Source organism: Rhinolophus sinicus, linkage group LG02, assembly GCF_036562045.2.
Source record: "Rhinolophus sinicus isolate RSC01 linkage group LG02, ASM3656204v1, whole genome shotgun sequence".
Taxonomy (NCBI): domain Eukaryota; kingdom Metazoa; phylum Chordata; class Mammalia; order Chiroptera; family Rhinolophidae; genus Rhinolophus; species Rhinolophus sinicus.
In genome coordinates this window covers 190,275,262-190,288,609 of record NC_133752.1, presented here as the reverse complement: position 1 = coordinate 190,288,609, position 13,348 = coordinate 190,275,262, and the positions used below count along the sequence as shown (strand labels likewise).

Below are 13,348 nucleotides of genomic sequence, written 5' to 3'. Positions count from 1 at the left end.
TTTTTGTGGAGAACCAGTCTTTTATTGCTGGAATTTTTGAGTAAATATGATAGTATTTAAAATTTAAAGGAAACACCCAGTCTGTTCTGAGGGAGGGAATCACTTAGTAATTTCTGAGTTGAGAATGTTACAGTAACAGGTGGGTAAAAAAGCAAAAAATACAGGGAGTTATAATCCAAATATTGAATTATTTTGCCATTTTTCTGAAAGGCTATTGGAACTAGAGCTGGGGACAGTTTGGGCCGAATCTAGATAAGATATAGATATGATTGAGATTGTTTCTGATCTATGTGCTCCAGGCTTAAATGAAAGGTTATAGCCAGCTATCATGTCAAGTAAAGCAAAAGTAATGATAGAAATTAGAGACAGAGAGTATTACTAATTTTCACAGTACTTGTAATCAAAATAAAATTTGTTCTGATTCCCTTAAACGTATAAAAGGAAATTATCAGAGCAATAAATGCTAATTTAAATGCATCGGAACAAATAAGAAGTTTATCTCTAACATAATAAATGAAAACCAACTCCCTCCCTACCATCCCACCCCCTAGAGGTGTTGGTTTTGTCTTAACGTCTATAATATTTGTGTGTGTATATAAATATATATATACTGTATATAATATATATATGTCATAAATTGGTATGTGTGTCAACCAATAAGTTATATGTGTGTGCATAAATATATAACACATATAACATATATGACAAAGCTTATAAACATATGTAATTTTTTTATTAACATACAGATACATATGTGCATTTACAAATATGAAATTAACAGTCTACACATTATCCAACAGCATAATCAGTCACATCTTTTCACCTTGATGTATAGATCTAGCCTCCAGAGGACTTTAAAGCTTCAGAAATGGACTAGGCCCTCAATAACTTTTCCTGGGACCACTTTCAGGTTTAGATTGAATCAGTTGTTAACTCGTAAAGTTTCAGTTTATCAGCCGTAGTTCATTATCACAGCCCTCTGTAGAGAAGTTACTTGCAATAGTCCATTTTGTGCTGTAGCATCATTTTGCCTTTTGGTTTTACCTGTGTGCTTGTCTGTTTCTCCCATAAACTGTAGAGTCCTTGATAACAGGGCTGTCTGTTCATTTCTCTGTGCTCAGCACAATACCTTATGTGTGTAAATGTTTTTTTAATTAGACTGCACTGATTTCTCACATAGACTCACTACTGCTAATCTGAAGATAATCTAGTACATTATAGTGGTTCTCCTAACCTCTTAGAACTGATCGAAAGTAAATGTTTAACCAAGAGACTGTCTTAGTTGTACTAAGGCCATTTTGACTCTTAAAAACCAATTACTTCAGAACAATCCTAAAATAAATTGCAATGACCATAAAAGGAGAAAAATCACACCAGTGGGGGGCATGGTAATACGTGTATTCTCACGAATGCCTCATCACAGTTGCATTGAATCCTCACAGTTTAATCTTACTAAAACATGTTATAATACTACTAGCTCTCCAAGATTAGGGAGAGCGTAGCCCCCAAAACTAATTTAGAATTGTTCATCATTTTGAACTTTTGAATGTTTGCCCCAAGTAGGGGATTTCTTAGGAGCAATAGTTATAAATGGTGTGTCTCTTACTAAGCATTTATTTTCTCTTTCTTCTCCCTCTGTGTCCTGTTTTCTAAGAACTGCTTAGCAGTTCCCTGGTTTTCAGATGGGCCGTTGAGGCTCTGAAATCCAACTCTTTAACCTGCCGTGCTTTGTCAGGCTGACTTAACACCTGTCCATATTTGTTAGCGTTTTTAATATCTGTTATAGAAATATGTGCGCACATGTGTGTTTGTATATAATGGTAGGGCGGGCATAGCAGCTTCCTAAAACGAGAAAAGCAACTGGCTTTTCTGACAAGACCTTTCCACCCCCACCTTTTTGTAGGCAGCCGGAGTTAATCCTTTCATGTTTGATTGGAACAGCTGAGAGAGTATCTTGCATATCTGAAGGTCTCCAGTGGACTCATGTTGCCTCCGAGTTGGGGCCACCTTCCTCATTTTTAGTGCTGAGCCTGTCAGCTGTCCTGGCCTCTGTTAAAGCAGAGTGCAGGAGGTGTTAAGTGATACACAAACATACAGTATCATGAAAGGGGATCCCTTTTCTGCGTGTAGCAGAGCAGTGTGACTTCTTTTTTCTCCCATTCCTTTCCACAGCAGAAGGGTTTTACACAGTTAATCCTAGCACCTGTCTCTGCCGGAGACATTGAGAAGGGAGTGTGTGTGTGTGTGTGTGTGTGTGTGTGTGTGTGTGTGTACGCGCGTGCGCACGCTCCTGCCCAAGAAGGAATAGAGAAATAATACCAGTCCCATCTGCCTTTCCATGTCCTGGATTGGGAGTGTTCCCTCTGACGCATTTAAATCCTGGAACGTATATATCATTTTGGCTCCTGGATACCTCATGCTTCCTACCGTTTTTGCGTGCCGCTTTAAGGAGCCCGTGTTCCTTTTCCTGGCTGTCATTCTCTGCCTCTTGAGTTTCTGGTGGAGTTGTCAGGAAAACCAACAGTAACAGCAAATCTCTAGTGTCGTTTTCGGTGTATAACTCGTAACTCAGTTGAAGCTTTTTATTTTTTCCTGAACATTTCTTCTGTGTAGTGTTGAATTTTATTGGGGTTGCAGCCCGGGCTGAACCAAGGTCCAGCTTCGCCATCTGAGCCAGCATACGTCTCTACGTAGACTGCAAGTCAGCTAAGTGTCTTCTGGTGCTACCTAGCCCTTTGGGACAGGACAGCCAGATCAAACAAGACAAGAGCTTAGACACTTTTTGTACTGTCTTTACCTGAAGATTTTTTTCCCCTTTGCTATGTATGGTGTGTATTGTATGGATTATCAATATCCTGTTGTCCAGGTAAGCTCAGGGTTATAACTTGTTTTCTAGATACTGTTTGTTTGATGTGAAAGTTTTATGGTGGGATGAAAGGCTTCTAAACTTTCTGTCTTTTGACCTGGTACCATTCAGGGCGTAGACGTCCCAAAGTTTTTTGCTGATTTGCTGTAACAGGAGGTTTGAGTTTTATGTCATATTGAAGGCTGGGCAGGGGTGGTTGCTTTCAACTCCAGAAGTTCTGACACTTCAGAGAGAAGCCCGTGTGTGTATGTGTGTGTGTGTGTGTGTGTTTTAAACAGAGTGGGCTTGACATTATAAATAACATAAAGCCACCATAATATAGTAAACTTTAGGCTTCGTTTTGAATAGATGAGAAGCACAGATGGCAGTTGCCAAATGTCGTCGCTGTATTTTTCAGAAAGATAATATACAGTAGAGGACACGCTCCACGTTTAACATTTTATTTTAGACTATTTTGTGATGGGATTAGTGACATCTTAGTTATTAACTTGCTGAAATCTAGAATCACAAAATTTTAGGCCATTATCGAGCATATTCCTGCGTATCTGTTGGCCTTTAAATTAATAGCAGTAGCATGAATGACGGTGACGTTACGAGTCCTGAGTTCTGGTTCAAGCTGTAGTTTAGCCGTGTTCGTGCTCACGTAGCTACTTTTTCCTTGACTTCACTTTCCTTGTCTATGACATGAAGGGTTTGGAGTAGGCGATCTTTTATTTGTCATGGATTCTTGGAAATATTAATGGTGCTGAAAGCCTAGAATAGGAACATAAAAACACTTTCCAGTTAACACAATTAATTCTGAATTATAGATATTACTTGGGTTCTCAGTTTGTTTTAGTTTACTGGTGTTTTCATGGTATTTAATTATTTTTTTCTTTGGCCATTTCTGTAATAATTAGCACCTAAGTTTTAGGTTGGATAGAAATGCAGAGGGTTAAAGGAAGTGACTAACCAGTACATCTTCTTAGGTATTTTGGGCCTAAAGGCTAAACCAGGCTATTTTTAATTGGACCTGCTGGGGAAGCTCTCCAGAGTAAACAGCTCTCATTCAAGTCTTAAGCTATCGGTATTGAAGTCATATGGGAGGGATGTGGTTATATTTCTTTAACTAGATTCTAACCCAGTCGTCTATATACTATATGTTTTATATTAACTGTATAACAGTTTCAATTTTTTTGAGCTATTCAAATTAAGACTATATTATATTTACCACAATGAGGTTTTGATATGTTTGTGGATCTCATATATCTATGGACCATTTCTCCACTGGCATAAAATAATAGGGCAGCTTAAGGCTGGGAGTGTCATGAGACTAGAGTAGAAGCCAAGCTTCTACTCTCTAGTTCTAAAGTGAATATTGATGTGCTTTCGAAGAGAAACATCTGTGAACAAATTTCTGAGACCCAACTAGCAAAGTAAGGAACTTGTACAGGTAAAACTGCCTGAGGAAAAACACTGAAAAAAATAGGTGTTTCCAAAGAAAATGGAAATATTGGAAATACATGAAAAAATAAATTATATATAAATGAGTTTTTTGAAAATTGGCCACTCCCCCCAAAAAACAAAAGTTGTGGGGTGGATTGAAGAGTTCCTGTTTAGGAATTATGGCGTTTTTGATAAGGTCTTTTGCAGTAATATTTTATTAATTTATAATAAAATGAATTTGCCACCCCAGATCTTTTTGGTCATTAACATTTAGTACTGGTAAATGTAGTGTTCAGGATTTAAAACAACACTTCCTTGGCTTTGCTCCATTTAGTAGGTTGATTCTATCTGAAATTAAGGTAACTTAGAAATGCAAGTAATGGGATGTTAAAATTTAAGAGGATACTCTCTTAAATTTTAAGAGTATCAGGGAAATTAATGGGATTGAAAAAACAATTTCAAGTTGAAAGATCCAAAACTATTTTATAATCTTATTTCTTAGTTCTGTTAAGGTAACAGTTTTCTTTCAATGCATTTATAAGTGGGTAACAGATTGTTATTTGCTACGCAAACTCTTAACTGATATTATAAAATTTTCTTTTTAGCTTTTGTTATTTTCTTATACTTAGATAAGTCAAAGCTCCTCTTTGCATAATACTTGTGGTTCTGTACCAGTGCAATTGGAAATTATTGAGGACATGATTGAATAGTATTTTTTTTAATTAAATGTTTTGCACCTATTTTAAGTACAGTTGACCCATGAACAACATGAGTTTGAAAGGTGCAGGTTTACTTATACACAAATTTTTTTCAGTTAATACAATCGGCCCTTTGTATCTATCTGTGGGTTTCGTAGTTATGGGTTTAACCGACCCCAGATGGAAAGCAGTATTTCCGCATTTCCAATTGTGGATTTCCCACCTGCAGATCAAAATACTGTTTACTATGCGCCCTGGGTTGAATCCTCTGATGTGAAGGGCACACTGTAGAGTCGAAAGTTACACACGGATTTGTGGGGTGGGCATGGCACATGCCCCTAACCCCCGCGTTGTTCAAGGGTCAGCTGTATTTCTAGAATTGCTAGTGTTGAGATAATGAAACAAAGTGAGTCTCTTCAACATAAGGCAATAAAATATTTTAGGTACTTGACCTTTCGTTGCTCTTATTGTTAGTAAAATCATGCCTGTCTTAAGAGTTGTGCAATTGAAATTGGTTATTTTATTAGTTATAATTTCTGCAAAACCAAATCTGGGCCAAATCAGTTTAAAATACAGGCAGAGTAAGTAGATAGGAGCTTGCTGTATATAATTTAGAAGACAATGAGTATAGTCTCCCTGCCCAGAAAAAAATCTATTTGAGTAAACTGTTCCTGAAATTATTCTTTTTGTATTAAAAATGTACAGCCTCTGACCGAATGGTTAAAATATAACTTGTTAGGATGGCTACTGTAAAAAACACACACAGAAAATAAGCGTTAGTGAGGACGTAAAGAAATTAGAACCCTTTTGCCCTGTTGATGGGAATGTAAAATGGTACAGCTGCTGTACAAAACAGGATGATGGTTTCTCATAAAATTAAAAATAGAATTATCATATGACCCAGCAGTTCTACTTCTGGGTATGTACCCAGAAGAATTGAAAGCAGGGTCTTGAAGAGATATTTGCACAGCCATGTTCATAGCCGCACTATTCACAATAGCCAAAAGGTAGGTACAGCAACCCCAGTGTCCATCAGTGGGGTATGGTATAGACCAAAGTGTCCATATGGTATATACACACAATGGAATATTACTCAGACTTAAAAAGGAAGGAAATTCTAAGTAAGCTGCAGCACGGAAGAACCGTGAGGATATTATGCTACGTGGCGTAAGCCAGCCACAAAAAAGAAATACTGGATGGTTCCATTTATATGCGGTCCCTAGAATAGTCAGAATCAGAGACAGAAAGGAGAATGGTGGTTTCCAAGGGCTCTGGGGACAAGAAGAATGGGGCGTTCTTGTTTCATGGGTACAGAGTTCCATATTTAATAACCACTGAACTGTGTACTTGAAAATGGCTAAGATGGTAAATTATGTTATTTGTATTTTACCACAATAAAGCAAATTGGGGGGAAATGTAACTTGTTGTCAGTTAGGGGTTCGTCTATTCCCAGTTTTTCCTGAGGCCATTTTACTTCACCTATCACCCACTGAACACATTGGCACTGATGAGCATGTTGAGATAAGTGGGGCAGTTGGAAGAAGAAGAAGCAGGGTCTTGCATTATTGGGAATGTACCCGTATCTGAGTGTCCTGACTTGAGGGTTTGGGACAGCCATGTACCGCTTAAGGATGTTAGGCACCTGAAAGATAGAGAGAAGAAAGTTCCTAGGACAGCCTCTGCAGAATGCCCGAGGGTGAGTTAGTCCCTAGCTCTCTACTTCTCTGTGGGCAGATGGCCTTGATGGAGAAGGAGATAGTCTTTAATTTCTCATTTGAGAGTGTTTTTTGAGTACCTGTGTGCCAGGCACAGGGATTTAGTGGTGAAAAAGACAGAATCCCCAGTAATTTAGTAATAGACACAGCATATTTTAACATCAGAGAAACAGCACGCTTCAATTTTCACTGGTTAGGCGGTGTTATTTCCTTAATAATCTGGTTAGTGATAAATTTATTTACATCCCATTCCTTTTTAATAGTTGTCTAAGAACCTTTTTCCTTCGTCTCTCACAGAATACAGAGACTGTGTACATATCTGATTTCAATCGTATTATATGAGTAGTTATCTAGAGTTTGGGATATTTTAAAGATATGCATATGTTACCCAAATCCAGATAATAATTGATGAAGTGATATTTTCTAACTTCTCTGTTCTCACTGGTGTCTTAGTGCTATGTTATCTGTGGTCTTGTTCTAAAGGCTTGAATTTGGAGGACAAGAAATAAATATGAGGGTTATTTGGTTTTTAGAAGCATATAAGGTCTAGAGCAGTTGATTTCAAATTCTGCTCTCAGCTTATTTTCCAGAATGGGTTCTATATAAGTGAACCCTGCCTAAACTAGAGAAAAGAAGCTAGGAAATTAATAGTTAGCTATAATTTGGCTTCATTTATGTTAAAGGGAATGTGGAGGTCAAAGGATATTAAAGTGGCATTGTGTTAGAGGTGCTTCTGAGAAGGTATTTAATATCTATTAGGTGTAAATTGCTATTTACACTTAGTTGGGGTTATTGTGTGAGGGCATGCTGTGAAAAGCTTTTATACCAACACGTTTTTATTACTGCAGGAAATACCATCCTTTTAAAGTTGCTTTTCACTTGGGTGTCAGAGGCAGCAGGGAAAGGATGAGAAAAACCTGCCTTCTAGTCAGGGACTCTTGGCTCTGCTTTTATAGCACAGCTGCTGTGTGGGTGGAAGGTAGAGAAGTTGAGTCACATCTCTGTAAAATTGTGAAGAGCCAGAGCACCGAAAGCTGTGACTTTTTTAAATCAATGAGTATTATTTTGTCTAGAACCTGAATTCTTATAATAAAATCGAAAATAAGGCCTTTCTCCCACTCTCCCTTTTTATACGTCTTCCTCAGAGCTTCACATTTCTAAGGTACTGAAGTGAATTTATAATTTTGAAGCTATTTCCAACTACTGTTTTGAAAGAAAAGAATGCTTTGATAATATTTTGATAACCACATAAGTACTCTTTATTCTTAGGTACCCATAGATGGATAAATAAATGGCTACTGATAGAAGTCAAGGCGTTATTGTTTGGTTTCAACAAACATTTATTTACCTAATACGTATTCGGGCCCTGGGTTAGGGACTGGAGACGTAAGAAACACACAATTCCTCCCCTCAGATTGCTCAGTCTAGTCATAGTTACACAGAAACAATAACCCCAACAATTCTGAACCATGGGTTAGGCGCTGAGGCACAGATCGGATAAGGGGTACTTTCCCCAGATGTGGGAGCAGGTAGGGTCAGGAAAGGCTTCTGAAGCAGTGGATCCCTGAAGGGAGCCTTGAAGGATGAACTAACCAGATAGAAGCGGAAGAACAGAAAACAGAAAAGAACAGAAACTCGGTGTTGTTGAGGCGCTAACTGCCTGTTGTTCAGTGTGGTGGGGTAGGGGCAGAGAAGAGCGGGGTGGGGCGGGAGCAGTGACTGACAGGAGCGCCGGAGCCAGAAGCCAGATCATGAGATGCCTACCTGAGTTAGGATCTCCCCCCCTTTTAGACTCTGGGGAATAGTTGAGGATTCTAATCAGGAAAGTAGCATGATGAGATTTGCATTTAGGAAGATCACTCTGGCAGTAGCGAGAAGTTTGGATGGGAAGAGTGGTCTACTGGCGGCAGAGAGACAATTCCCTCATCTCTAAAAAGGAGATTAAAATAGCTCTTCAAGAGGATGAAGTGAGCTAATATACAAATAGTTGCTTCACAGGAAGCCACCACAAAGTAAATTCTCAAGAAATGTAGCTCTTTACTGGTCATGAAATGGAACCATTCACCAAGAAAACAGACATGGTAGAATGAGTACTAGAATCCAAGCCTTTGTTCATTGCTGGTTTTCCCCAGTGCCTAGAACAATGCCTGGCATGTAGTAGGCACTCTGGCATTTGTTAAATGACTTAATGATTCAGTTTTGAGAATTTAGTTTTGGACTTTTAAATTAGAGAAATTTGTAGGATATCTAAATGGAGTTGACCATCATCTGGCAGTTGATCTGACATTCAGGAGAGGTGTCTGGACCAGACCTAGCCATGTGGGCATCCTTAGGGTAAATGGGTGGTACATAAGCGATGGGGTGAGTCACATCACCTAGAACAAGCGTGTTCAGCAATGTTGAATTTTTTTGAGGTTTGTACCCTTTTGAGAACCTGATGAATCCTGTGGACCCCCTTTGCACAGGAATGCACATAAGAAAACAAATTTCCACCGGGGTGCCTGTGTGAGGAGCTCTACACCTGGGGTTAAGAATCTGTGGTATGCAGTCAAAAGAGGTCGGAGGATGGCACCTCAAGCAATACCAACATTTAAAGGGTGGACAGAGGGAGAAAAGTAAGATGGGGAAAGCGAGTGAACACCGAAAGGGGAAAATCAGGAAAGACTGGTATCGTTTGAAGCTGAGAATGAGGCTTTCCTAGAGGGAATGCCAAATGCCAGATAAATCAAAGAAGATAGAAAATGTCCACTGCATTTGGCCATGGGAGGTCTTTGGTGACTTCGGTAGGATAAATTTCCATTGAGTGGTGTCAGGGGAAAGGAATCTGGGGATTGCATGAAACACTGAGGAAGCAATGAAGAAACTGAGACAACTAGGAGAAGTTCCTTCATTTGTTTAACAAATAATTTATTGAGTACCTACCATACACCAGGCACTGTGCTGGAAGCTCGGGATTGATCCATGAAGGTGGGTGTCGTCTCCTTCCTTAGCTGACATTCTTATTGTGTATTTGCCTGTCCGCCTCCCTGACCCACACCTCCCACCAGAAAATGCCCTGAAGTGAGTTTCTCCTCGCTGCACGACCGGGTACATCAAGCTACCGGGGACGCCCGTTGTTCAGCTGAGTCAGATCCAGGCCGCTCAGTCCAGGCTCCTCTCTCTCTTGGGCACCAGGGAGCAAGTTGTCCTCTATAACGCCAGCTTTTAAAGTCTGGGACACACTTCAAAATAGCCTTGAGTGTGTCCACTGCTCACTATGATCCTGTTACTCAGTGAGTTTATAGGAATCATTTTAGTATTTATTTTACTTGAGCTCATCATCACTATGGTAATGAGACTTTTATAAGCTTATTATTTGCAGTAGAAAATGTTGGTCCTAAATGTAGAAAAGAGGCGTGAATACCAGGCCTAAGGAAACCTTTATGCGAGTCCTGGTCTAGTCTTACTGTATGTGGGGATCTCTCTGTTGCCTTTTTATTAAAAAAACAAAAACAAAACAAAACCAAAAAAAACTCTTCTTGGGGCCTTGTTGTCATTTTATATGTGTGGAGGCTGCCATCACACACAAGCTTCAAGATAGCTGCTGCTGTCATAAGGGTATTTGGGGGGTTGGGGGGCAGAGTCTGTCATCTTGGAACTCCAGGGTTTTTGCCCCTTTTACTGTAGTGGACCATGGATTCAAAGAATGGTATACAAGGATTAAGTCTCGGGTTTATTTCTTATATTAGAACTTAAAATGTAAAACATTTTCCCATAAATATGATTGAGATTTTTCCAAAAGTACACTGGGTCACCCCTGCTTCCAGTGAAACTCACCTACCTCTTTTCTGTTTACTCACTTTGTCTTTTAAAAACTTGACTGCATTTTATCTCCTTCTGATTGGATTTTCAGTTGCAAATTCAGAGACAGCAGTATATGCTATCTTCCTGATCATTTCTAAAAATGTAAATAAGAACAAGCCTAGTACCGAGCTATCTCTTTTCTTATAATTTTTTTCTTTTATTTAAAGATCCCATTCTTTGGTACATGTTTTTTATATATATATTATGGATTATAGAAAAGGTGTACAGATATCTGTAAAATGCCACAAATATCGTCTGACTTATTGTACATACTTAGTAAATAGCTGTGATTGTGCCACTTTCTCCAGGTTCTACAGATTGTTTGGTAGTTCCTGTATTCTGTTCAGAATTGTCAAAATGATTATTAATTTGGGTGGGAGCATGATGATATTGTATCGGTAATGTGCCAACCAACATTATTTTACACTAGATTTTTAAAAGCCTGGTAATACATTTTGCCAAACAATTTTTATAGAGATAGCAAAAAACTATGTATGCTCAATGTGATTTGTGATTTTTAATTTTGATTTGTGTTTATTTTAAAAACAGGAAGCTTAAAATTTGGGAATTAATCTCTTTTGGGTTATCTGTAAGAGATTATAAACATAATAAATACAGCATAACTGAAATACATAACAAAATCCTTTAGGATCTTATTAGAATACTAAAAATTTAGATATTCTTTATGAGATATGATAAACATCATAAACTCATCAAACATTTACACATTGTTCTTTTTAAATATTTAATAATACAAAGTAGGGAGATTGTAAAATTTATATTCAGAGGTTAGGACTTTTCCAAGATTACTTACTTGTAAAGGGCCCAGTTAGGGCTTAGACGAGGACTTTCGGACTAAATCACGTCTTTCATGTTTTCTTCCATTATGTCCTTTTAATAAAAGAACTTTAATGAAACTCTTATGTTCACTAAACATTCTCCCAAACCATATATATATATATATATGTGTGTGTGTGTGTGTGTGTGTGTGTGTGTATGTATGTATATGTATATCTGTATGTATATATGTGTATATATATAGTAACTATTATTTATAATAATGACACAGATGTCCAGTGTATATATAAGAAAAGGTTTATTTTTTTCAAAGGAGGCAGAAATACAGAAGGCTGGGGAACACAAAGGGTGAAGTCTCAGTTAACCAGAATTTTTAATCAAGCGCGAAGCCTTAAGCAGTCAAATTTGTATCCACCTTTGTATCTACCTTAAGTTTCTTAAACAGTCATGTTTGTAGACACCTTTTTCAGAATCCCCACGTTTTTTTACAGTAGAAAAAATAAGTGCTTTAATTACCTTCCTCCTCTCGTTTAGTCCTTTGCACTCATTAGACTGCTTTAGGACAAGCCGATTCTTGCATGTCCCCATTCCTTGAAAACCTTTCCAGTCAATGGTCATTCGACAGCTTTTCACAATTTTCATTAAATCCACTACATCTATAAACTGTACATCAGTGGAAATATTTTTTAAAAAATATTTTTTTTCATTTCTTACTTATCAGATATTCATGGGTAGAATATTTTAAATCTGTATTAAGTATGGTAAGCTTCTCCAAATGCTTCCAGTGCTATATAATTAATACCACCATCGCAGATACTCACTCCTTAAAAATATGCCTGCACATGGCGCCTGCCCCGCCCTCTTGCGCTCCCTCCTTCCCTCCTCCCTACACACACACACACACACACACTCACTCACATACACGCGTGCGCAAAGCACACACACACCACACTGCCATTCTCCAGCAGGCCTGTTTCTGGAGTTGGGAGATGTCAGCCTGCTGGGAGGGGCTGGGAGGAGGAAGAGGTGGGGCTCTACTCTGATTAATTACCTTAGGCATTCAGGGGTGGGGCTTCCTTCAGCCATCTGCCTGAGATATGGGAGGGAGCTGGAGAAAGAAGGAGGGGGAGAGACTGCCAGAGAGGAAGAGAAAAGAAAGGAAGAAACACTAGAAAGAAAAAGGAAGGAAGACGGGATAAAGGGAGACCAATTGCCCACCCTTACATAGCTGGCTTGGGGGGGGAGGGGGGGGGAAAAAGGCCGTGGAGGGGGTGCCCCAGCTCGACTGCTCGGGGGTGTTCATCATCTGTTCGTTTGGTTTATGGAGAAAAAGAAAATGGTAACTCAGGTAAGATTTGCGTTTCCTCGGTGTGTTGCTTTTCCCGTTTGGGGATCTAAATAAAGATAATGGCGGTGGGATAGAGTAAGCAGAGTTTTAATTATTACTGTCTTCTTAGAAAAGGCCAAATTTATTGTTATCAGCTGAAAAGTCTGTGTGTGTGCTGTGAGTTAGAGAGGGAGAGAGGTGTATCCGTACCCTTTTTTCTCCTCCCCCCCCCCCCCAGCTCCATAGCCGATTCCTGTTTCCTGTACTTTGCAGCTGTAGCTCAGGAAAGACCCTGTGGGGATTTGTCTACCTCTTTGTCTTGGTTCTGAGAAGAGGGAGGGAGAGAGAGAGAGACTGCAGAGGTAGGAAGAGATTCTTGTAGACTGCCAGAAAGAGGGGAGAGAGGTTGGCTTCCTTTTAAGAATTGCAGAAGAATGTGTTACAGGGAAATCTGATTCCTGATTCACTTCGGTTTCTCAGTATTGGCTATAGACTTGCAGTTTTGCTGCCTTCGTTCTAAATGGCTTATTAAAAATGAAGACTAGGAAAATATGTTTCATTTTCATGGCTTTGTTACTGGCAAAGAATGTTCTGAATGGGAACCTTAGGCGCATTCAGGTGTAGCAGAGGCAGGTAGAGAGCCCTCCCTGACAGGAGAACAGATCTGAATGTATAG

The 13,348-nt window shown here is 39.0% G+C and overlaps 1 protein-coding gene across 46 annotated transcripts in view; it reads left to right on the top strand.

Annotated features, from left to right (window-relative positions):
• The window catches only part of RBFOX2 (RNA binding fox-1 homolog 2), a 257,051-nt gene that overhangs the window by 157,123 nt on the left and 86,580 nt on the right, over nt 1-13,348 (top strand). The window contains exon 1 of one of the 46 annotated variants that reach the window (XM_074326324.1): nt 2,336-2,866. The exons of 39 other annotated variants lie outside the window; for them this stretch is intronic. In XM_074326324.1, coding sequence (XP_074182425.1) covers nt 2,822-2,866 — 45 coding nt within the window. In that variant the 5' untranslated portion in view covers nt 2,336-2,821. Of the gene's footprint in view, nt 1-2,335; nt 2,867-12,420; nt 12,694-13,348 lie in introns of those variants that run through there. 6 more of the 46 variants (XM_074326313.1, XM_074326322.1, XM_074326314.1 and 3 more) reach the window with 6 other exon arrangements.